This window comes from Galleria mellonella, unplaced genomic scaffold, assembly GCF_026898425.1.
Source record: "Galleria mellonella isolate WM207_F2 unplaced genomic scaffold, CSIRO_AGI_GalMel_v1 utg36, whole genome shotgun sequence".
Lineage (NCBI taxonomy): Eukaryota > Metazoa > Arthropoda > Insecta > Lepidoptera > Pyralidae > Galleria > Galleria mellonella.
In genome coordinates, this window is record NW_026442086.1 from 5,644,075 (window position 1) to 5,670,402 (window position 26,328).

The 26,328-nt window shown below is 32.8% G+C and overlaps 1 protein-coding gene across 10 annotated transcripts in view; it reads right to left on the reverse strand.

Annotated features, from left to right (window-relative positions):
* The window catches only part of LOC113520983 (perilipin-4), a 39,785-nt gene that overhangs the window by 4,592 nt on the left and 8,865 nt on the right, over positions 1-26,328 (reverse strand). For 2 of the 10 annotated variants that reach the window (XM_052897242.1, XM_052897240.1), the window contains exons 2-24: positions 10,448-10,627; positions 7,179-7,313; positions 6,985-7,050; positions 6,827-6,913; positions 6,571-6,657; positions 5,962-6,060; positions 5,452-5,538; positions 5,101-5,187; positions 4,924-5,022; positions 4,177-4,275; positions 3,552-3,650; positions 3,372-3,470; positions 3,082-3,180; positions 2,920-3,006; positions 2,738-2,836; positions 2,557-2,643; positions 2,359-2,457; positions 2,199-2,285; positions 2,009-2,107; positions 1,846-1,932; positions 1,660-1,758; positions 1,482-1,568; positions 937-1,035 (exon numbers count right to left, since the gene is read on the reverse strand). In XM_052897242.1, coding sequence (XP_052753202.1) covers positions 937-1,035; positions 1,482-1,568; positions 1,660-1,758; positions 1,846-1,932; positions 2,009-2,107; positions 2,199-2,285; positions 2,359-2,457; positions 2,557-2,643; positions 2,738-2,836; positions 2,920-3,006; positions 3,082-3,180; positions 3,372-3,470; positions 3,552-3,650; positions 4,177-4,275; positions 4,924-5,022; positions 5,101-5,187; positions 5,452-5,538; positions 5,962-6,060; positions 6,571-6,657; positions 6,827-6,913; positions 6,985-7,050; positions 7,179-7,313; positions 10,448-10,627 — 2,253 coding nt within the window. Of the gene's footprint in view, positions 1-17; positions 117-603; positions 703-936; positions 1,036-1,290; positions 1,390-1,481; positions 1,569-1,659; positions 1,759-1,845; positions 1,933-2,008; positions 2,108-2,198; positions 2,286-2,358; positions 2,458-2,556; positions 2,644-2,737; positions 2,837-2,919; positions 3,007-3,081; positions 3,181-3,371; positions 3,471-3,551; positions 3,651-4,176; positions 4,276-4,923; positions 5,023-5,100; positions 5,188-5,451; positions 5,539-5,961; positions 6,061-6,570; positions 6,658-6,826; positions 6,914-6,984; positions 7,051-7,178; positions 7,314-10,447; positions 10,628-26,328 lie in introns of all 10 variants that reach the window. The other 8 variants (XM_031910231.2, XM_052897235.1, XM_052897236.1 and 5 more) reach the window with 8 other exon arrangements.

The window sequence follows — 26,328 nt, forward strand, 5'->3', positions numbered from 1 at the left end:
TCTGAAATCATTGATACCTTTCGCTGTTTCAACTAGAGCAGCACTCTTATCAACTACAGCACCGGCGACGCATTTTGTCGTGTCTATGGTATTCTGTACAGTGTTTGCTACGGTATCTATAATGATAAACTAGATGTCACGAAAAAAACAATGGTAAGCGAAAATAAATGGGAAGCTGATGCAAACAATAACATTTCGTTTATAGAAGCTAATGATATTACATTCAATGTCGTATATACAGAATGAAATCGAAATTGTTAGCTTAAACTTTTTAAAGAAGTGTGCTCCCTGATGAAGCTAAATATTTTCTTTAAAGAAACATGAGGCGAAAAACATCAAAAAAATTTAAATATCTAACATTAATATAGCGTGTTGAACTGTTAAATTAGAACTCTTACATTTTCGATACATAAAATTTCTGTTCCTTTAATATTTTATAGGTAATCTACCCATACTCTACCATACATTCTCAGTTTTACCAGAGTAAAGAAAATAGAATAAAGTCTTTTTATCTGGTTTTATAAGCATTAACAATTTCGAATTAATCCTGCATAATCATGTTTCGAGGGATATAAATAAACAAAAAAATAAAGAAAACGATACCTTTAGCAGAGCCTATTAATGACGTGCCCTTATCAAAAACTGATGCCGCTACATTTTTAGTGGTATCGAAAGAAGTTTGGACTGTGTTAACCACCGTATCTATGTTGATGCAAAATCAATTACGAATTAATTCTAAAGCTTCATTAAAAATAAAAACACAAAGTAAAATGTTGCATTTTTCTAATAACTACATACTATGAATGGATAAAATATCTACATATGGAATTATCGATATTATGATAATAAGTTATTAACAACAAAAAATCCAAAAAATAAATAAATAGAAACAATTGTTAATTCATTAGGATAATTTTTTAATTTTATTTGTAGTACCTTTAGCAGCTCCTACAAAAGATGTGCCTTTATCTACTGCAGAGGCTGCAGCATTCTTTGTGGCATCTACAGTGCTTTGTACTGTGCCTGTTACGGAATCTAAAATGGATACAACGAAAATAAAGTCCAAATAAAAAATCCAAAATAAAAAAAAAATATTGGATAACAACATACAATTTTATTCTAGATTAGACTGGGTAAAATATGGTCTATTTTAGGAGATGAGCTTAACAGAGCTTAACATATTATGTGTACAAATTTGATGCGATATTTACAAATCAAATTAAATTACAGCAAATATTTAAATTGCAAAACTAACATAATATGTCAAAATAAAATTAGGACAAAAAATACCTTTAGCGCTTCCTACAGCCAAACTGCCTTTCTCGTAAGCTGATATAGCTACATTCTTAGTGGTATCTACTGTATTTAGGACTGTATTTGTAACAGTATCTACAATGTATAATAAATAAATAATAGTTAATGAATTTGATAAATGAAGGATATTTTTATGAATAAATTATAAATTAACTAAAATATAATACCTCTGGCAGTGCCTAAATACGATGTGCCTTTATCAACTCCCGATGTAACTACATTTTTGGTATCATCTACAGTTCCCGTTATTGTATCTACAAAATGTAAACATGATACTCAGAATACAATCTAATAAATAAAATAAAGTACAAAATTAAATGCAACAAAAAAAAAACAATGTTATACCTTTGGCTGTTCCTACTAGAGAGGCGCCTTTATCGTAAGCAGATGTAGCGACACTTTTAGTGGTATCTAAAGTATTTTGAAACGTGTTTGCAACAGTATCTACAATGGATAATAAATAATGATAGTATATTAAATCAATATTGGCAAAATAGGAACATAAATTACAATATGCTTAAAATATAATACCTCTGGCGGTGCCTAAATACGATGTGCCTTTATCAACACCCGATGTAACGACATTTTTGGTATCATCTACAGTGCCCGTTATTGTATCTACAAACGTTAAAATTAAACTCATATTAAACGCGTCAAAGTAAAAAAGTAGAAAATGTATGCAAAAAAAAAATACCTTTAGCCGTTCCTACTAGTGAAGTGCCTTTATCGTAAGCAGATGCCGCGACACTTTTAGTGGTATCTAAAGTATTTTGAAACGTGTTCGCTACAGTATCTACAACGGATAATAAATTATAGTAAATATAAATAACATTAACATTATTAAATAAATAAACTTAAATTGCGATAATTTTAAAATAAAATACCTCTGGCAGATCCTAAATACGATGTGCCCTTATCAACTCCCGATGTAACTACATTTTTGGTATCATCTACAGTCCCCGTTATGGTATCTACAAAGTGCAAAAATTATAATCAAATAAATCATATCTATTAAAAAAGCCAGAAAATGTATAAAAAATATACCTTTGGCAGTTCCTACTAGCGAGGCACCTTTGCCATAAGCAGATGCAGCAACGTTTTTAGTGCTATCTAAGGTGTTTTGAAACGTGTTTGCAACGGTATCTACAATGTGTAATAAATTAAAGTGGTATATCACGTTAGCAAAAAAAAAAAAAAATAAACAAATTACGATGTAGTTAAAATGTGTTTAAAATGGAATACCTCTGGCAGTTCCCAAATACGATGTGCCCTTATCGACACCCGAAGTAACTACATTTTTGGTATCATCTACAGTACCCGTTACGGTATCTACAAAGTACAAAAATGATATCGATATAATATTCATATAATAAGCATATAAAATAAGAAGAAAAGAATTACGCAAACAAAAAATACAATATACCTTTGGCTGTTCCTACTAGCGAGGCACCTTTATCGTAAGCTGATGCAGCGACACTTTTAGTGGTATCTAAAGTATTTTGAAATGTGTTCGCTACAGAATCTACAATGTATAATAAATAACGATAAATTATACATATATACATATGAATAAATATAAATTGCGAATTCTTTAAAATAAAATACCTCTTGCAGATCCTAAATATGATGTGCCCTTATCAACTCCCGATGTAACTACATTTTTGGTATCATCTACAGTTCCTGTTACGGTATCTACAAAGTGCAAAAAAATATATTCACATAATAAGCCCATACAAGTATTAAACTAAATATTATATTCTGAAATACCTTTGGCCGTTCCTATCAGCGAAGCACCTTTGTCGTAAGCTGATGCAGCGACATTTTTAGTGGTATCTACAGTACTCTGAATAGTATTCGATAGTGTATCTACAAAATAAAATATCGAGAATAGTGCAAGTGCGTGATATGAATGAAAACGAAATATTTATACTACACTTGTCAAATAAAAAAAAAAAGCAATTATAAATATTGTGAGCAAGGGTGGGCTTATTTCTGAGAAATATTTTCTAGCCAACCCAATACAGTAAAATAATATAAATGTAAAATAGTAATTATACCTCTCGCGGTGTCTACAAGCGACGTGCCTTTCTGAGCGGCGGTGGTGGCAACATTTTTTGTCGTGTCTACAGTGCTTTGTACTGTACTAGCAACTGTGTCTACAACGTAAAGAAAGAAAATAGAATTCTGAATGATTTTACGAATAACAAAATAATAGTCTCAATCCATTAAAACTTTACCTTTAGCAGTGCCTACAAGCGACGAGCCCTTTTCTACAGCAGATGCAGCAACGTTTTTAGTTGTGTCTACTGTGCTTTGAACTGTGTTTGCTACTGTGTCTATAATGATGAAAAGTATTTATAGATAAATACTTGTAGTAGAGAAAGGTGTTAAAAGTAAAGTTATTTAAATAAAAAATAGTAATATAGATACGAACCATACAGATATGGGTGTGATAAATTAAATAATAAACAACATACCCTCTTTGTGTTCGATCTAATAGAACAGAATAAAGAATTAAACTAAATGACTGTTATTGCTTACTTTGCTTACTTATATACTATACTTCTATGTTATCAGAAAAATTATAAAAATGATGATAAGGATGGTTATCATTAATTAAGAAGTGATAAAAATATCATGAATGATATTTTTATCCCTTTTTCGTCAATTGGAATAATTATGTATATGTATATATATATATATATATATATATATATATATATACATATATATATATAAATCTATCGTCATTGAATATATCATCATCAATATCAGGTCAGTTGAGATTTTGCTCAAGATTATATCTTTTAAACCAGTTACTAACATTTTTTTTTTAATTTGGAATTGGATAAAGGATAATACCTCTAGTGGTTTCGATCAATGAAGATCCTTTCTCAATAGCTGACGACGCGACATTTTTAGTGACATCAAAAGCGGCGTGCACACTATTCGACACAGTATCTACGAATATGATAGTGAACATAAAAAATGGAACACAAAATGAAGCAAAAACAAAATGATTATGAAAAAAAAGTATAGGAACTGAAATGGTCAAAACTTTATATACAAAGATATAATTATTTTTTAAAATCCGAGCATGCCATGATGAAGTATGTGCTAGAAACTAATGGCGATATAACATGATTTACGTATTTAAATTTGGATGAAGTAATATTCGATAATTAAATGACAATGAATGAACCAATTTGTATAATTTAAAAAAAGAATGCTGTTTTTTTTTCCTTCGACTTTCATCCGAAGCGAATCAATTTGAATGAATTATGTTATATCACCATATCTGTCTAAAAGCTATATACTATACACTAATCATAAAACATTGCCTACAAGTATGTTTGTAGTTTTGCACAAAGTCAATGTAGTACAAAGTTATTTAGGTATCTTAGTAGATATATATCTAGGATACATTTTTAAACACACAATTTTTTGACGTCCGTGGATAGATCAACCAAGACATTTTGTTTTTATATTAAAGCAGTTAGTGGTAACAAACATAAAACGCATAACGACACCATTAAATAAACAACACATTGTAGTTATGATGTGGATGTTATGGAAAAGTTCCCAGATGACACATCTATTCTGAATTACCTTTGGCTGAGTCAACGTAACTCTTTCCTGTGTCGGCGGCAGATTGAGCTGCCTGTTTAGTACTATCAACGGTGCTTTGAATTGTACTTTGTACGGTATCTACAAATAAAAGAGTAAATAAACAAAATTGTCTACTAAATTAAAAGGAAATATATACATACATAGCCGATTTTTTACCTTTGGCTGAATCAACATATGATTTGCCAGTCTCAATTGTGCTCAGAGCAGCTTTCTTTGTACTATCTACAGTGTTCGCTACAGTATCTAAAAATATCGAAATAAAAAAGTATGTTCAAATTAAAATTTTACTTCGATTATAGATTAAAACAAAAAAAAAATAGCAAACACAACTGGCAAACAAGCACAAAAGTGAACTTCTTTCTAACTCATTGATGACTAGAAATGTTTAAAAGTTAAGTATCTATTTAAAGATTATTATTAAAAAAATATATTATAGTCATCAACGATTTTAAAAGCTTTTAATTAATATTAATAATAACAAAAATTAGCAGCAAACAAAACGCATACCTTTAGCACTATCTAAATAAGATTTGCCGATGCCATAAGCCGAATATGCGGAATTCATTGCTGATTGAAATGAACTCTGTGCTGTATCTAAAGCATTGATTAGCAAAATAATTAAAACAATTAAATATAAATTAGCACAAAGTACAAACGAACGACACTACATTCAAAAATTATTCAAGTATTATTAGGATCACGATAAATATGCATGTTACATCAAAACTCAACTGGCCAAGTACCGACCTATTTTTGATAGAAAAAAAAAAATTGTCGATAAGAGTGACCTAATATAATTTGACTATAAGTAGTTGTTACAATTAGGTAAATACTTATTTAAAACCTAACAACTTAACCTAATTTTCATTGCTTTTATTTTCAATCAAAATTAGGCAGGTAGGTATATTTTTGGACCATTTAAGTATATTGATTGTGACTAGGACAATTAATGCTTGCATATAGTAAAATACGTTTAATTAAAACAAAGAAACACACTTAAAATTTAACATGAAATACCTTTAGCTGCTTTGGCATAACCTATGCCGGTATCAGCTGTAGTTTGTGTAACTTTTTGAGTATTATCTACAGTATTTTGCATTGTGCTGGTGACTGTATCTACAAAATTAACAATATGAAGTTCAAAACGTGATAAGTAAGTAAATGTCAACTGATTTATTAGCCACCCACATTATCTAGAGAATTGATAATTTGCGATGGAAGGTATAATTAAATGTCATGTCGGAATATACTGTAGGTACATAATTGTAAACAAAACATGATTCACCTAACATCATTTAATATGCTTCAATTTTAAATGTATATTGATTAAATTATATTCAATATTTCCTCTACAAAATTTATATTTATCACGAAGTATTAATTAATCTAATACATTTTTTTTTATGTAACAACACTTACAATTAATTATAAATATTCTCCCAACGCACCATATCGTACCCAAGATACTAGCAACATTACCTTTTTGAATTACTATTATCTATGTGTTTGTTTTTTTTTTCCTAGATACGTGCAAGTTAAAGTATTCCAAACTGTTTTACACTACGCCTGTCTCTATTAATAACGTCGAATATTACTCAAGTACGTAAACAAAATAATGAAACTTGCCTTTAGCGCTAGTGGCGTACCCCAGACCAGCGTCATAAGCCGTTTGGGCGGCCGTTTTCGTACTTTCAACTGTGCCGTGAATTTTATCTACGAAAATACGCAAACACATATAGGAAAATTTTAAAATACGAGAATAAGCGTAATTACAATGAACATATCTTATGCTAAAGAGAAAGCCGGAGAATTGTGCCAGGAGCGTGGGATGTTTATTGTCAAAGACATGTTAGTAGGCGTCGGAACATGCCGGTACGTTTACCTTTTGCGCTGTCGACGTAACTCCTGCCAGTGTCTACTGCTGATTGCGCTGCACTCACTGTATTGTCAACTGTGCTACTGAGTTTATCTACAAATTGTGCATTTAGCTTAGTAATAGTATATGTGCAGGGATACGGAATAGATGTGACCGATACTCACCTTTTGCTGTGTTCACTGCCGACTCCGCTGCTCTCTTCGTATTGTCCACCGTTGTCGCAATTGTATCTATTTGGAATGAAAATATAAAAAAAAAGAAAAAAATTATAAAAAGAATAAAAAAAAAAACTAAAAAAAAAAAACAATAATAACCTCTTTTCATTATTTGTCTGTACAATAAAGTTATAAAAACAAACCTCTAGTAGTATCGACGACCTTCTTGCCATCAGCAACTGCCCTGTTTGCGGCGTCCTTGGCTTCACCGGCGGCCAGGGACACCTTCGACAGCTCCTTGTCGAGGGCATCAATGGCAGAGTTCTTGGCGCTAACGGCTGTTCAAAAATAAATATTTAATATTAAAACATTGCTACTTTCTAAAGAAAACATGTGTGGATTTTACTAAATAGTCTTTATTCTCTAATCTTAGTATTTATTCTTAATAGTTTGTTGAGCGACTGGGGGCTATCGGATATAGATTTAAATAAATAATAACAACTTAGTTTACATTGACATAAATAAAGTTCGATGACATTGTAACCATAACCTTATATCTCGAATTATTATCGATGGTTAACTAAGCTATCCGGTTTGAATGGTGTCACATATGGCAGGGTATTGTGACCCAAAATTGTCATGTCACAAAGGTCGGGAATGCATGACTGATGCTACTAATGTCGCAAGCATTAATGGGCTGCAGTAGCCGTTTATCATCAGACAGTCCGTTACCATGGCTACCACCCACGTTGTGTAAAAATAGATGTTATTTTTCTCCAAAATAGGATTATGGCTTTATGATTATTAATTGACATTATTATATTAATTATTCTGACTGTAAATGTCAATTCAATACTTATATAGATATTTTGATAATTACATATGATATTACCATAGGGAGACTTTGTACAAAAGTCGATTGCTTGGGTACCTTTGTCCCATTCGTGTTTCAACCGTGAAGCAGTTGTGTTTGCATAGCTGTGTTTCGGTTTGAAGGATGGGATATGGCGTGAATTAACAGGATACAGAGGAATAACACCTGAGTCCTCAGGAATGGCAACGCATGGGGGATATCATGGGCGATACAGTATACTCTGTTATGTCCATGGTACTGCTCATGTCTATAGGCGACGGTTACTACTTTCCATTAGATGGGCCGTTAGCTTGTTTGCCATTCTAAGTTGTATAAAAAAAACGTAGTGTATTGACTTAATTTGTACTCATACAGTATTCAAGTTACTTGAAGCTAGTCATGCTAATAAGGTCCTGATTGGTGGTAGTGTGATGAGCCGGGTCGTTGAGTTCCCTAACTAATATGGTTAAGCGCAATGATGGCTGGCTCATCCGTCATACTCGTGAACAAGTGCTTTTTTTTTTTTTAATGGGTAATAATGGAATGGTAACCCCGCCTACGCTATTAGGATACGCTGGCGGGTCACTAGTGTAGGATGATAGGTGAGGATGAAGCAGGTCAGTTAGCCCATCGTGACGAATTCAACAAGAATTGTACACGATGGTTTCCAGGGGGAACCACGTGGAGGTTGACCTAATAGGGCATATTGCTAGCAATGGGGCTGTCAAACTCCATTGCTAACAATCCCTTTTCCTCCCGTGAACAAGTGCTGCGTATAGGGACTGGTCTGCTCATGTTTGCTTGTTTATTTTCCGTTTAATCTATACCTACCTATAATAAATCTGTAGAGAGGTCAATTCTGATCATGAAATATATTTCCAAAATAACTATCAGGGGGTGATTAGTGATCGATACTGATGCCAAAAATGCAATCAGTAAAATTTTTGTCTGTCTGTCTGTATGTTCGTTATAGAAATAAAAACTATTCGACGGATTTTAACGAAACTTAGTACAATTATTCTTCATACTCTTGGGCAGGTTATAATATACTTTTCATCACGCTACGATCAATAGGAGCAGAGCAGTGAAGGGAAATGTGTTTGTTACATCAAAACCACTGAACCGTGGGGAAGGCTCATACATTAAGAAAAACGACGGAAACGCATACATATACATAAAAATACATATAAATAGATACTTAACGCTAATTATAGTCACAGTACCCATGCAAATGCAAAATCAGCTTGTTTATAAAAATGAATTTAAAAAAGTCAGTGTTGAGTTTCTTGCGGGTTCTTCTCAGCAGATAATATCCGGAACCCAGCAGTACAATCAAATATGCAATAAAAAATGACGATTTAAAAGAGCTTGTAAATAAGACTATTTGAATAAAGATTTATTCTATTCTATTCTGTGATCTAGATGAGAGTGAACTGGGAGAAAATAAAAAAAAAAGTACCTACCTACCTACCTACATAGGTCTGTAGAATGTTCTGTCAGTATTAAGTCATTTCAGATAAGAATTTGAATCGTATAATATTATTTGAAAGATTAAGATACGGATTTTACTAATCTTTTTGAAGTGATATATTGAAAATTATTAACATTTGTAACTAGTATATTGTGTCATATATATAAACGATAACTAAAGTTTATCAATAATAGGATATTGCATTATTGTGAGTCACTATTAAACAGAATAACACTTTGATCTTGTTTTCATATGAGGAATTTTTAGAGTCCCATAACCAATACGAAACTCTTAAGTTTAGTATGTTTATTAGAGCCTTGATTTCTGTCTGCCTAGTCTAAAAAGGAAAAGGTATGAATATAATAATATAATGTCTAATAATTTAATTCAATTTGTAAATTAACTATTTTTGTAAAAAATAAAATTAATTAGAACGCTCTATACGCTAGTTCTTTTAAAAACAAACTACGCGTTAGCCATAGATTACAATATAGCATTAGCTATTGACATTCTCTTTCTACGGCGTCAGTCAGTAGGCCACTTACTTATTCTTTTTCTATGCAATAAACTGATAGTTTCTTGACACTCGACTACACAACATTATTTAAACCATAGATTAAGGGTAATATTGACATTCTCTTTGTACGATTTAGAAGTATATTATTCATAGATAAGGATGGACTTTCTGTTTCTATGATATTATTATTTATTAGCTTTTACCTGCGACTTTGCCCGCGTGACTGATATAAATGTCACCTACCCTATCCGGGAGGGGGGGAAAGGGATAGTTAGTAATGGAGACTAAGAATCCCATTGTTAGCAATATACCCAACCAGGTCGACCTCCACGCGGTTCCCCCTGGAAACTATCATAGTTAATTCCTGATGAATTCATCATGATGGGCTAACTGGCCTGTTTTCATTTTCATCTATCATCCTTCACTGGTGCTCCGCCAGCGTATCCCGTTAGCGCGGGCGGGGTAACCATACCATTTTCACCCATAAAAAAATACTCGTTCACAATATTTATCCTTAATCTATCTGATTAAAACATAAAATAGAGGTATTTGTATCTATTCCAGAATTTGTATATTTTAATTGGGAGATGTTTGTTTAACTGTTAATGTTAGGTTTACCATCGACATTTACCTGAGTTAGCAGCCCCCTCAGCGGCCTGTGATGCCCCGCCGATCACTTCACCGGCCTTCTTCACCTGGTCCTCGACCACGTGGGCCGCATCCTCAGCCTTCTCTTGGGCCATCTGTTCAACGTCCTTCTTCTTGCGATCGAAGAGAGACGCGGTCTTTTCTCCGATGCTTCGGAACGCTCCTGGAATAATACCATTTAATTACAAAAATAGAACTTCTTACGCCTCTTTATAAAAAAGTTGTTTATAATATCATCATTGCACTTGCAAGAAAACTGTGTTCATTGCTAAATATAGACCTCACTTATTTTTTTTATTTTTTATTTTTTTATACCACTGAGGTGGCAAACAAGCCATTTTATATGATATTTAGAATGGCACAAACAAGCTGACGGCCAACCCTTTGGAAAGCGGTACACGTCGCCTATAGCCTTGAATAGCATCCTGGATATCACAAAATACACTGCGACATCCTTGGTATATTTCTATAGTATTGAATATCTTGTTGATGTTATTATTTACTTTTGTAGTAATAGTTCTTAATTATATAAGATAAGTACGTCAACTGGTGAGTGTTTACCGTTAGCCTAAAGGTTTTATGAGTGTGCATTTGAAGCTGAAATCCCGTTTACTGCATTATCTCGGCGAAACCTATTTCATTTATTGGTGTAACCCACCACTACAGAATAGTATGTATTATATTATACTTCGTCACTAAAGCTAAATTGTAGTAAGTTTTCGAATGTGAACTGTGGCTTTATAACTAGGTTTTACATTTATAAATAATCAGTTCCGCGGAAATCCGAATTTCAGTTGGTATAATAAAAATGTACTGAATATAAGGTTGGTAAAGATTGTATGCCGATAAGACCGCCTTTTGTATGACTTTATCTTAATTATTTATTGATTCTTTTATAACCGGTGCAATAAAATTTATAAATAAATAAATAAATTTAATCCTTAGCTGATTTGTCACTTTCTTTCAATGTTTGCTTTCATAATCATTATCCGCTTTTGCTTAAAATATACACACAAGAAGTAAAATGAAAGTATGTACTTATTATTTCTGGCAATAAATAATAATAAACTTTATTTTTAAATATTATTATTTCAAAAAGATTGCATTTTAAGGTCCTGTTTACCGTTTGTTGCAATAGTTAAGTTAATTTTTTTTAACCCATAACTTATAAATTATAGTTCGAAAAGGATTCAAAACTTTTTTTCTAATTAGAACGTTACGTTTTTCAAAAAAGTTGTTTGTAAAGATATCAAAAAATAAAGAACAGTCAGGCTCGTGCTTGTGTCACAGTCAATTATGAGTAAGGATCACAGATTAATTCCGAAACTAGTCGAGCTTTTTCGATCTAATTACACGTAAATTAAACCGCTAGTTACTACATTATGATACCAAGAAAATTACAAATTTGTAAATTTACATTAAAGATTTACATTTTAACGAATAGAAAAAATAAATAACACATTTGCATCGGTAATAAAATTTATTGGTATCTACTTTATAAGACGCCTCGTAAACAGATGACGTAAACAAGTTTAATAGCTTACTATGATGGATAAAGGAAATTAATGTAGCTACTTCTTATTTCAAAATACGTATTCTTATTTATGTTAGTAAATAAGGTCCAATATTCCGTAATCTCTTTCTGCCTTTCTCAAACAGTAGAGTATAGTATGTATATTACAGTAAAAAAGATGATTTTAAAGTTCTTTTTAGTAATAATAACAATGTAACAAAATTACAAAAAAGGGAGTTAAATTTTCAAAACAATCATTTAGAATCACTGCGAAAGTTTAAGTTTATTTAAAAACAACTATTAAAATTAGAATCGAAAAATAAATAAAAAAACATATCTTGTGTAAAAGAAATACAAAAAGTTATTTAACCAGAGTCAATTATGAGTAGTTTCTATTGATCTCACATACTGACACAAATCTTATGCAATATATTTTCTGCTGTTGATATTTCGATTCCATATATCGTTAGTTAGATAGAGGACGTCCCCCAATTGTACCAATATGTGGTATTTATAATAATTTTTATTTAAAATTTTGACGTTCATACATGACAATCTTATAGGAACAATATTATAGAATAATTAAATATTAGACGCGTATAATTTAGATACAAAAATAAATTAAAATCACTGCAGGGAGATCTAAATCTTTATATTGTTATCAAAGAATGATAGACAATATATTCAAGTATAACTGCTCTGAAGGTCACCAATGCTGCAGTCCAATCGATGATAAATTTTATCCGAACTGTTTCTCTCCCTTTCTCCGTCGAAGAAAGAAATTTTTACACGTCTCACAGTTCTCATAATTATAAAGATTCAGAAAACATGTTCTTTTTTTATAATTTTAAACTAACATATTTTTATCTTTTTTTTTTCTATGACTATAAAAATATATTTCCACGTTTATAAAATACACGAGTACGTATATTTTTATTATTAATGTTAAAGAAAATATAAATCATTTATATAATGTGGGATACCTATGCTACTTTTATTCCATATGTGCAATTTTCTGAAAGTAGGTCAGGCGGTTTTGATGCAATAAAATAAACATTGTCCGCGTCTGCATTACAGAAGTCCCACGACAAGCTTTCGTATTGATTTTCACATTACCTCGGTCAAGATAGTTTTTTATGGTATTAAAGCACCATAAAATGTTATATTATAGTACTTACTATGTATTATTTAGGTTTACAAAGTTACATCAATATTTCTTTGTTTTTCTAATGAGGTGATAATAAAAAAAGACCCTAAAACCTATATTTTACAGGAAATAGACTTATATATAGAGATTCGGAAGAAATAATATAATAAATTATTATATCATATATTCCATACCTATTTACTTACTTAAAAATAAAAAATATACTAAGAAATAATAAAATATAATACTTATTCTATTCGAATCTATTTTTATAATCAATATATTTTTTGTTTATTTTAAAGATTTTTATCCAAAACTATAATAAATTATTTATGATGATCTATCATCATACATCATCAAATCTATATATAAGTACCCAATAACTGTACAATCTATAGTACATTAACATTGTTAATCATTATGTACGAGGTCTGTCCGGAAAGTTCGTATAAAAGTGTTCTGGAATGCGAGAAAGAGGAGTGGGGAGGCCAGGTAAGCGCAGGACCCCTTCCTTATGTATATAGTTTTAATTAGTCAAAGTAGAAATGAACTCACCGTCTGTTTATCAGTCAGCGTGGAATAATACAATACACATTAATAAATTACAGTCAATATTTATTAATATAGAGGTAAGTATTAAAATTTTGGAAAACATTACTATGTAACTCTACAAAATTTCTAACTACCATTGACTAAATGATTTGTCTATAAAAAGGTATAATTTCTAAAATAATTAGGTACTAAACATGCACGTGTATAAGTGGCTTACGAAAACTTTCACTATGATATCTAATTTAATATACTTACTAGTTGATCTACAATGAAGTGTGAATTTATTAAATGCATTCCTTTATTTGTAAGTTGGTCAAGATATGTGCTTGAAAGTATTTATTTATAAATAAAGGGTGAATAATATTATCATCTTGTGGTCTCTATTAGTGACATTACATTTTTCTTAAAAAACATGGGTTGACGATAAAAATTTTGAGATTCTAAACTAATTTAATAGCTGGACACAGGGCTGGATTATCCACATTGGGTCCACTGAGTCATGCACGTCTCGCTTTCAAAAAGACCACTTTATTATTCTACATATAATAATTTGAAACGCGTTACGAAATATATTGATATTAATATAAAAATAAAATATAATAATATTTTCATTAAGAAACCTTCGAGTTAGATAAAAATTTTCATTAGTAATTTGCATTTAAAGAAATTAAAAAATAAAAGTTTTTATCAAGACGTGGGGCCCATAGCCGATGATGGCCCCTAGTCAGATATCTACATTGCCTAATAGATAATTCGGTGCTGGCTGGGCGCGTCATTTTAGTAATGGAGGCTAAAAATTTTTAGTTATGTGAAGAACTATTTTAGATACCTTCGACTTTATCTCTATAGACAATGAAGCAGAAAAAAATTAAAATGTTGAAATTGATATAGTGAAACTGAATGACTTGTGCCAGAGAGGGACCGAAATATAAGTCGGAATTATAAAAAACAAGTTCAATATATAATACTTTGAAGGGAGTGGCTTTTCATGAATAAATTGCTGTATTTATTGAAGCTTTTTGTACCCTTTCAGTCACCTCGAATATATGATTAGGAATTACTATAATTACCGTAAGATTCAAAACAGAAAATAACAATAAGCTACATATAAATACTAAATCTAAAGTATAAGGATGAGGTATTTGAGTCAAACATGTTTTCTTGTTTATAGCATCTAAGTAGATTCTACATACATTCTAGTAACTATTGGAAATAACTTGATATAATGAAAAAATAAAAATAAGAAAAACTACGAAATTTGTGAATGTACAATAAAAAATTTCAAACTAATGTAACGGCCGAGACCGTTAAATGTTTATATAGACCATAGATTAAGAATAATACTATTCTCTTTCCACGATCTAGACCTTAGACTCCTTTGATTTTTGCCCGATATCAAATTATAAGATCATTTGATAGTACAAGGAAGTATTTTATAATCTAGTACATTTTAATTATTATTGTTCTCAAGATTTTAATTAAACATACATGTGTATCCCGTAAACCTACCCAGAATTAAAGTAAAATTAAAATTTAATATATTTAATATATGACTGCGTCAGTATATGATACTACAAAGCCCTTGTTCTGGTATTTAAAAAAAACATGTTTGTTTGACATAAAAAATGGCTATATTCCCAAATCGTCCGAATCGCGACCAAAGTATCTACTATGAGTATTTTTGTTGACTAAAGTCAACACACTCGGTAACTCGATTTTCAACAGACACAATAATTAAGATTCTGTTCCGCAAAACGAAATCCATTTCAATTGCGGCATGGAATCAATCTGTAAGCATTTTCCTTTCAGAGAAAAAAAGAATTTTTCAAATCGGTTTACAAGTGACGGAGTTATGAGGTAACAAACGTAAAAAAATAACCCAAATGAGAACCTTCTTCTTTCTGAAATCGGTTGAAAGTCCACAACAATAAAACTAGGTCCAATAATATGGTATAATTAGTACATTATCTTGGTTTAGTCACAGCTGTGAACATGATAAATAAGAATAATCTATTTCAATTTAACTTCATTAAAAGATAACCAAGATTGTTTGAACTTACAGAAACATTCTCTAAATGACATCAGTAACAATCAGAACACTAAATCGATCGATTTTTGACTTATCCTATTACTGAATCAGCAAAACTGTCTTACGGTCGGGTAAGTTATTCATTTCTTTACATTTTTATTAAGCTATATTGAAAAAAAAATATGGGTAATGTTTAAGTTATGTATTAAAAATGCAAATATCTTCATAGCACTGTAATTAAACAGTTAAAGATTTAATCAATAATTAAAGATACAAATATAAAATTAAAAAATACTCAACAAGCAAAATGAAGGTAATTTCGCAGGCGAGTATAAAAAAATTATTAAATTAACGATATTATTAAACTAACGACATTTCTAAACTTATAGAAACAAAATTAATCATATTTTTAAATAACTATAAACGTTTATTGTCTATAATAACTATGGCCGTGTAGTCCCGGCATAGAACAGGTCACTCCTTCCTTTCCCGTGGGTATCGTAAAAGACGACTAAGGGACAGCGAGGGATGGGCAGCAGCGTCCCTCTTAAAACATCTCTAAACCAATGTACAGGGTACAGAGGAATAACACCTGAGTCCTCAGGAATGGCAACGCATAGGGGGTATCATGGGCGAAACAGTGTACTCTGTTATGTCCATGGCACTGCTCATGTCTATAGGCAACGGTTACCACTTTGCATCAGGTGGAACAGCTTGTTTGCCATTTTAAGTTGTATAAAAAAACCCTGGTTGCGGTTGCCAATCCGCCTGCCAAACGTGGCAACTACTAGCAAAACCTATTATGCTTAGCAGTGGACGGTTGAGGGCTGACATAATGATAGGCGTTTATTATATTTTATAAACAAGCCAGTGTGGAGTTAATCCGACATATCTATTAGTGAGGTGTCACTCGAGAACGATGGTCCGATTCAATTGACCGAACGAAAATAGAACGAGAGTCGGTCAACCTGGGATCATTGCTCGAGTACTGTTCCTAGCGATTTTGCAACGCTGAGTGATTGATGGCCTAAATAGCTCTTCAGTAGGAAATGGACACTTCAAACATGTGTTTGGGTACGTTTTGTTTCGTAAACATATCAATTGCAAACGTCATATCTTAATATAACATATAACAATCCCGTGACACGGTGACCGTTCACGCTACAAGTAGTCTCCGAAACCGCCCGACCGATTTTAATGAAACTTTGTAAACGTGTACTGTTTGCTCCAACTTAAGAGTTAGGATTTTTTTTATACCACTGAGGTGACAAACAAGCATACGGCCAACCTGATGGTAAGCGGTTACCGTAGTCTATGAATGCCTGGAATACCAGAGATATTACGCGCGCGTTGCCGACCCTGAAGAAACCTCTTTACCCCCCTTTTGAAGAACCTCATGCTGTAGTCTCTTGGGAAAACCTCGGTAGGGAGCTCATTCCACAACCGGAGTGTTCGTGGGAGAAATAATCTCTGATCTAGGATAGTTTTTGTTTTGATAAGGAATAACGATTGGTTGATAAGAAAACTTAATAGTCGAGGAATGGGCAGCAGTGTCCCCCTTAAAACATCACTACCAACCAAGCGTGGCCACTACTGATAGAACTCCCCATATGGAGGAGGCCTAAATGAGTGTTGCTGTTAAATATTTATACCTACAATTTGTAAATGTAGTAATTTTTTTACATAAAAATATGTTTAAGAAAATCTAGAGCCGCTCAGCATCTAGATACTATATAGATTTATTAATTTTATGCTAATTTCCTCTGTTTCTTGTTTATTATTACCACGAAAATTAGAATCGTAGATATATGAATAATATTTTTATGCATAGGTATTGTGTATCTATGTCTCTATGGGTAAAATACAGGAGTGGCAGTGTATTAAGGGTAGGTACCATAAGGGGGACACATTGCAGCATACGTGGTAATTATCTGTGGGTTTGTTCAAGGCCTTTTCCAATTTTAATACTTACTATCGAGTGAGAAATTTGAATAAATAGTAAACGTTCAAATAATTGGCAATAAAATTTTTATGTTTTCAATAACAATGATTACTTACGTGCTTTGAAAGAAATGGTTTTTGATTACCAAAGAATCATCAAAACCGCTTGTTAACTTGCAAACATCTCTCATAACATAATAAATTGTCTAAATGCCTACTTAAAAAAATGCAATGACGAATTGACAATGTTTGTTACTCAATTTTAAACGGCTTTACCGATTTTGAATGAAATTTAATACACGGATAGATTATTATATATTATTATAAGGTTATATCCTACCGCAAGATAACTTATATACTGAATCACGCGACCAAAGTCACGGGGAAATAGCTAGCAACTGATAATTCTGTAATGAAACCGTTTCCTGTTTTACATCAAGTTTGCACATAAAATTGTATTACGGTGACCAGCGGATACTGCAGAGATTAAAAATATCCTGAGAAAATAAGAGGCGACGTGCGAAAACGTTGAGCGTGCCAAAACAACGCATATGTCTAAACACGTGACAATGGTATAGTGCAGCTGAACTGGGCGAAGAAACCGTTTAAATTATTTGTATTTTTTTTTTATACAACTTAGAATGGTAAACAAGCTGACGGCCCGCCTGATGGATAATGGTAACCGTCGCCTATAGACATGAGCAGTACCATAGACATAACAGAGTATACTGTTTCGCCCACAATTAAAGTATTTAAATTGTTATTTAATATAGTTAATATACCACCATGGCTAAATCATATTTTTTAATTACACAATACAGGCTTGCATGCCTAGTGTGTAATTCGTAGAGTTAATCATCTATATAAAAGTGTTTTTGGCAAATAAATATTAATTTTATTTTATTTCATTTCATTTCATTTCAGCCGTTAACTGTCCACTGCTGAACATAAGCTTTCCCCATAAGGGGAATTTTGACAGTTAGCTACCACGCTTGGCAGTTGGCTAGTTGTCAACTCGCTCGAGTTGACAACTGCATATAGGCTATTAGAAATGTTTTAAAAGAGACTCTGCTGCTCATCCCTCTACCATAAAGTTCTTATAGTCGCCTATTACGATATCAACAGAAAAGGAAAGAGTGGCTTCTAAGCCGGAACATATATATGTGTATCTTATATATGTGTAATTATATTTGTTATTTATATATATTTATTCGTTAATATATGTAATTTTAGTATATATGTATATTAATAATTATTAGTACCGCTTTCGAGTACTCTGACACTTCCCTAAGATTGACTGGGAAAGAATAGTTTTAGCATTAAGTCCGCCATGTACACACGTGTGTAATAATGTATAAATAAATAAATTATGATTGGAATATAGTCTTGATGTTCTAATAATGTTTCTAAACTGATATAATTTCTTAACATAATGTACAAAAAAAAAACATCTGGAAAAAAAAGCTCTGTTACCTATACTCGTATAACTTTTATGTTTGCCCATACTCCCTCATATATATGGAACGGCTTATTGGCATCATAAAAATTCTATTAGTGTAACACAATACCACAATAATATTATATGAATGCTGTTATCAACACACGTCTGCATAAGAGTAAAGTGGAATATTTCATTGGGCTAAATTCATTAATGACACGACTGAATACAAAGTAAGTCTTCAATCAATGTTAAGCCTCCGAGATTAGTATGTGATGTAGGTATGGTGTTTTGCGTAAGTTACAGGTTCGATTGTTTATTGCCAGTTTTTTTTTTTATGGAAGAATGGAATTGCGAACAATCTATTCCATTCGTGTTTCAACCGTGAAGCAGTTGTGTTTGCATGACTGTGTTTCAGTTTGAAGGGTGGGATATGGCGTGAATTTACAGAGTACAGAGGAATAACACCTGAGTCCTCAGGAATGGCAACGCATGGGGGGTATCATGGGCGAAACAGTATACTCTGTTATGTCCATGGTACTGCTCATGTCTATAGGCGACGGTTACCACTTTCCATCAGGTGGGCCGTCAGCTTGTTTGCCATTTTAAGTTGTATAAAAAAAAAATCTAGTAGTTCTGTCTAGGAAATGTTTTCTAAATATTTTTTAAATTCATTCCGGTGCTTTGGATGTGTTTTTTATTTAATACCTCAAAGTATTATGTTTTTAAAATTAACCAGACTATTCGAATATTGCATATAATTCTGATTTTATTACATTTTTAAAGCAATATTTATTTTTTATAAATATTGCAACAAATCAAATTAAATCTAGCTAGATTGCACTGTAATAGGTCTAAAATGATTCAAGCTATCTATTTTATATATATTCTTTATTGCACTTGTAAATTACAATGTTAATGCATTTATAAATATTGTGAGCAAGGGTGGACTTATCTCTGACAGAGATCTCTTCCAGTCAACCCAATGCAGTTAGAAAACATGAAAACATTTAATACTATTTAACATATTTATATTAATTGAGCATAAAAAAACAGTGCGTATATCTTTACTAATATTATAATATAAATATGAAAGTATGTTTTTTGTCACACGTACTATATAAGATGGAAGATAGGAAATCGCGGGTAAAAGCTAGTATATCAAATAGATAAATAAACCTATAATCAAGTTCATTCCTAAGACTGGAATGGACTAGTTCACATGATTATGAACTAATAAATTCACTCGGTTCCTAGAATTCCATAATTGGGTTCATTATATGGAAATTGGCATTTCTATAGAACAATATTATTGCTGCCGCATAGTAATCTAGGTCTCGAACTAGCCAGAAAGTCTAGATTCAGACATCGATCCGACTGCGCCAGACGACTTTATTGAGCCATGCGGCAATGTTTGTGACCTAGAGAGCATGGTGGCATATATTTAGCATTTCTGTGTATGCTATTGATATTTAAATACCAATGTAAGAAAATGGAATTATTGTTAAAATACAAATTAGAAATATTAGACCAATTTATCTCTTTCGAAAAATGGCGAAATATTTAGAGCTTGTCATACTAATTTGATAGCTTGACGCAGTTTGTCGTGTGGTCCCAGTATAGAAAGGGCCTCCATTTCCTGTCCCGTAGGTAACGTAAGAGGCAACTAAGCGAATTTAATGCTCTCTTAAAACATTACCAAAGCCTAACTGCGGTTGCCAACCCGCCTGCCAGGCGTGATTACTATTGGCAAAAGCTCCCTTATGGGGAAGGCCTATAACTAGCAGTGGACAGTTAATTGATATAATTTAAAAAAATAGGGTAAATCAAAATTTGATGACCCAAGATTCTTTCAAAAGCTCAGTTTCGCTGGTAGAATAATTTCTTAGAAATAGGTTACCATCCTTATACACTATTTCGATTTCACTCTAATTAGTGTTTAATGTATAAAAATGAAATGGTTACTCCGCTTGGCTTAGTTTAAACTTTTTGGGTACCAATGAGGGATGATAGGTGAGAATGAAATCCCTTGAATTCCATATATCTAGGGTTTACAATCCACACCCCGCATTAGCGCATTCCAGTGATTTCCCGCATGCCAATAAGATCCGTGGAATAATATGAGAAGCATTTGTGCAGTAAATCTCACGCGGAAAATTTTCAACAATTTAGTAGCAAAACTTAAGTAGATAGAAACATAATTATATATATTGTTTTAAAATGTAAAATAAATTTACAAAATACAGCCGGGTCTAGTTGAAAAGATTGCGCAATTGCAAATCCTAAGCCTGTCGTAATGAATTCGTGAGGATGGTTTCTAGGCGGACTGGGTGGAGGTCGACCTAATAAGATACTCGTATATTGCTGGCAATAGGGCAACTAGTCCCTATTTTTATTTCCCTCCCTCATCTATATGTAGTTACCTAGAGCTACTCACGTGATAAAGTCACATTAAAGTTAAAATTAACATAAATACCAACGAACAATGAGGTCGGAGGGTCAACGATCCCCACCATTATTTTATAGGTTCAAAAACATAGACACTATAAGTAGCATAAGGGGGGCGGATTGGCCATGCCCACTCTACCATTGTCTAGTGCCCACCTCATGTTGCAAGCAGAAGACGTGTCTGAGAGTACATATGCGTCTTTTTTAAAAGGTCAAGAACGGAAAATCTATAATACGTCAATCTTGAATACGGTAATGATAAGTAGATATTTTTACTTATTACATACCTATTTAAATTTCATGCCTCGACCTTTTCACAGAAGTAATAATTTTGTTTTGAAAACAATGAATGGGTGGCCCATTCTATGCCGGGATCTATGTGAAGGGTGAGAATCCAAAATAGTGAAAATTTGTATACAATAATATATGTTGTCTCTCTTTTCGTGTTATGTGGCTCAAGAAATGCTAGCTGGATGTCATAGACGAAGAGATGCGAGCCAATTCTTTGTCTGAGGAAGATCTAGAAGATTGGACAAAGTGGAATAGAAAAGCAGGAAAGCTGACCCTGACTATAACCGGGATTAAAGCTAGGACGAAGAAGAAGATTATACATTTATTGTCCCTGCATTCGCTCAAGACGATCACATATCGTACTATTATATAAATATATATGAATATACAAGTAATACAGGTATATATAATCTATACTGGAAAGAAACTACGCACCCGCGTGGGACGGCTCGTTATTTTGAACTACAGTCACGCCGATTATTTAAATTTAGATGACTGGTATATATTTGTCTGCAGGCAGCAGACAGACCTGCTGTAAGAAATGTAATTGATACTTGATTTTTGTCAAATAGACAATCATAGAATGGTAGCCCCCGGCTTTTTAGTAATATACGAGAGATACATGACAAATGATAGGTGAGTTGAATCAGGTCAATTGTTCCATCGTCATGAATTCATCAGGAATTAATCACGATGGTTTCCAGGAGGGATTGTGCTTAACATGATATGTGGGCGCCACAATCAATAGAGTATATTATTTGCAAGGAGGCCGCAGATTAAGAACGAACAAGAAATGTTGACAACTCTAAACCACTAGGTAAGTAGGTGAGATATGGTAGCTTATATAGGTCCGTCACGTTTTACAGTAGGTAATCACAATCGATACACAGAACTGCATAGAATCCAAAAATTAAAATTATCAAATTTTATGAGAGAAGCCCAAACGAAATATATGGACAATTTTGTATAATTCACACGATTCGCAGTCTCTATGTAGAAGTAGAGGTCTATGCAGTTTCGTGGAGATAATTTTAACATTTTTCTGGTTATTCTACTCACAGACGTATTTGTGAGGTGAAGTGAGGACCGGATAGACCATGCCCATCTCAGAATCTTCCGGTACCCAAAGATATGTCTAAGAATTGAGAGAGAGTCCATTTTAAGGGGCCAAACTCTGTCTGGAACATAATCTTAAATATGCCAATGATTATTTATATATTATACAATAAAATTGTCTAATTTTATGGGTAATGATAAAAGAAAATTCATACCAATAACGCTTGTTAATGAACCGTTGTGTATAATATATAATACATGACATTGTTAAGCAGAGTCAATGCTAATGGAAGAGGAGCCTGTTTTGTTAGCTACATTCCTCTCTACAGAAATTTGAAAAAGTCCCTTCGATGTGCTCGACTATAATTAGTAGACGCTGGAATAGATATTGATGCGATATAATCAGAGTATTCTACTCTGAATTTATTTATGCCCTTTAAACATTTTTAACATGTACTCCATTAAAGCTAATAACAGAATTAGCTGCATTGTTTTATAGGCACCATTAATATACTCGTGTATTGCGTAGGTTTTTACAAATTACAGTTCGCTGCGCCTGATACCATCACAGCGGGTCCAATTGAGAGAAATATCCGGCATAAGCGTGATTGCGGTGACATCACACTACCGCCTGTGACCTCACTACGTGTTAGACCTGTCAGATATGTGTTGCTAATTTACTGTTTTAAATTAGAGAATTAGCACGCGTTTTTTTTTTTAATTTCAACGATGTATTTTTTGAAATAAGAATCTTTTTTTATTGGACGATAATGAAATGGTAACCCCGCCTACACTAATGCTATACGCTGACGGGTCACCAATGAGGGATGATAGATGATAATGAAAAGGCATAACAATTAGCCCACTGTAAAAAGCGCACCTGGAATTCAGTATGAAGGTTTACAGCGGGGGACGGTGGGGCAGTCGACCTGATAGCGTATATTGCTTGTTATAAGGCTGATAGTCCGCATTACTAACAATCGATACTCCCTAGTAGCTATCCTTATAGAACTGTCTTACTATTTAAAGAGTATTTATTTGTCTGTAAAATTTGTGGGCATAAAATACTGCAGCTATAAAAATAAATGGGTATAGTCGTCACAGTGTATTTTGAAGGTCGACACCTACGCTCGCTTATCAAAACTGTTTAGTCAACTCTGCCTACTGCATCCTATAGTTACTTCTAACTCAGTATATTCACGAATCCACCTTTATAGCGAAGTGAACTTCTGTATCACAATGTAAAATGCATCTTTAGACTGTGCTAGTAGGTATTAGAAGAACCATATGAGCACTCAAACTAAGAGAAGAGACAGATTTCTTTGAGATTTTCTTATCCAGCCTTCTAGGCTGGTTTTAAACGAAATTGAAACAAAAATTAGGCTATCCAGGCCCTAAGAAGATAGTTTTGAAGGAATTAGTTTAAATTTTACAGATTGCTAGATGATACCAGGCATCCAAGAGCTGATCCATACTTCACAGCTTTGCTTCACAGCAAAGAATCCAGTATTTCGAGAACTATATGGGTACAACTTTTTTCATCTTAAATCAACAAATATCTTTAATTTTTTTTCGTCTATACGTACTTGCCATGTGGTCCCGGCATAGAATTGGCCACCCCTTCTTTTTCCTTGGGTATCCTAAGAGACGATTAAGGGAATTTAATAATCGAGGGATGGCCAGCAGCGCCCCTTTTAAAACATCACTAAAGCCTAACTGTAGTTGTCAATGCGCCTGCCAAAATTGGCAACTACTGGAAAAACTCTCATTTTTCGCTGGTCCTCTGCCAGGGTATACCGTTAGCGCAGGCGGGGTTACTTTTCCATTATCGTTTATTAAAACAAAACTTCCAGTTAATAAGCAGTTCACAATTAGTAAGTAATTTATCTATTCTTTATTAACATGGATATAATTTTGACGGACTTGGCAAAGATATCATATTAATTTATGTATATAATGATTGTCTGCCATCATAAATTCCACAGGAGTGATGTCTTGGTCAGAGCTCACGCAATTTATTTATATTTTCATGCAACACGTCTACAATATGTATTTATCTAGTCTAAATATGCATATGAAGTCATTGCATTGGATTGTCATAATCTAGGTACGTAAGTCACGTAACTCCTTTACATTGTCTTAATGTCTCTTATTTTGCATTGTAGTACTAGCCTACATACGAGCTTTCAAACCAATTGTTCCTTCTTAATATTTGCAAAATTCCTAAATTGAATTTGGAATAATAGAATATATTTTTTTTATGACGATGCCCGAAATATTGGAACTTTGTTTTAAAAACAATACAAACTCGGTTGCAAATTAATCAGTTGAACCTAATTATCTGGCATGTATTAATAAGAGTCACAGGGAGATAGGGATCATGGAGCCTAAGTTTTTGGTTTGTTTATTAAATATATCTAGTTTTTAATTTAATTATTCTACTACCAGCAACACACAAAGTGCTCGTGGTTCTCAAACTGTATATTGTATTATGTGAAATGAAACAACTTAGATTTAGGGGCATAATAACTCAAAATACGCATAATATAGGGGGAGAAGGAATAGTTAGCAGTGGGTATTACCGGCCCCACTACTAGCAATATATCATGTCAGGTCGACTTCTACGCTATTTATCCTGAAAACTATAGTGGTTAATTCTCGATGGGCTAGTAGACCTACTTTTATCCCACTATTCCATTTTCATCCCAATATAAAAAAAATACAAGACAGAATACGAGTACTCGTAGAACTCGGCCTATAGAGGTCGTCAATAGGGCTTCTCTGTTCGCTCTCCGTAAAACTTAAATCGGACCTATTTTACAATTTATATTAGGTAATTTAGATAAGTATAGACAAAACATTAGCTTATTTGTTTCATTTGTCTACCGGCCGCCGTTCGCAATTCAAAACAATGAATCATACAGCAATTTTATTATAACAACATAATAATTATTTACCTTGGCCATATGCCCTTCACTAAATCAATTTTAGACATTTCTGACTAAGTATTTACGGCCAAAATACCTTAATAATTGAACTGAGGATTTATACCATATGTTTTGGTACCTACATTGTGTCCTTTTCTGTTTCGTGTATTTTGAGCGAGCCAGAGCGAGATGGTGGATGGTGCGCAGTTATTAATAATATATATAGGCACCGACACCGGCCGACCTTGATGATGTCATGGTTTGCAATCCGCGAGATACGCTCGTGGTTCACTTACGATGTATTGATGTTGTAAACAAAGCTGCTAATAGAGTGCAGATAGGACGAAAAGACAGTATCTTTTGTTTACTGTACTATTATAAAAGTTATGAGTGATGATCTATAAATTCTATAATTTGATAATAAAACACAAGCTGCTAAAATTTCCAGTTTAAATTAGGATTATAAGTGACGTAGGTATAATTAGACTAACACACTATAAAATATGGTTCATCTAAATACCT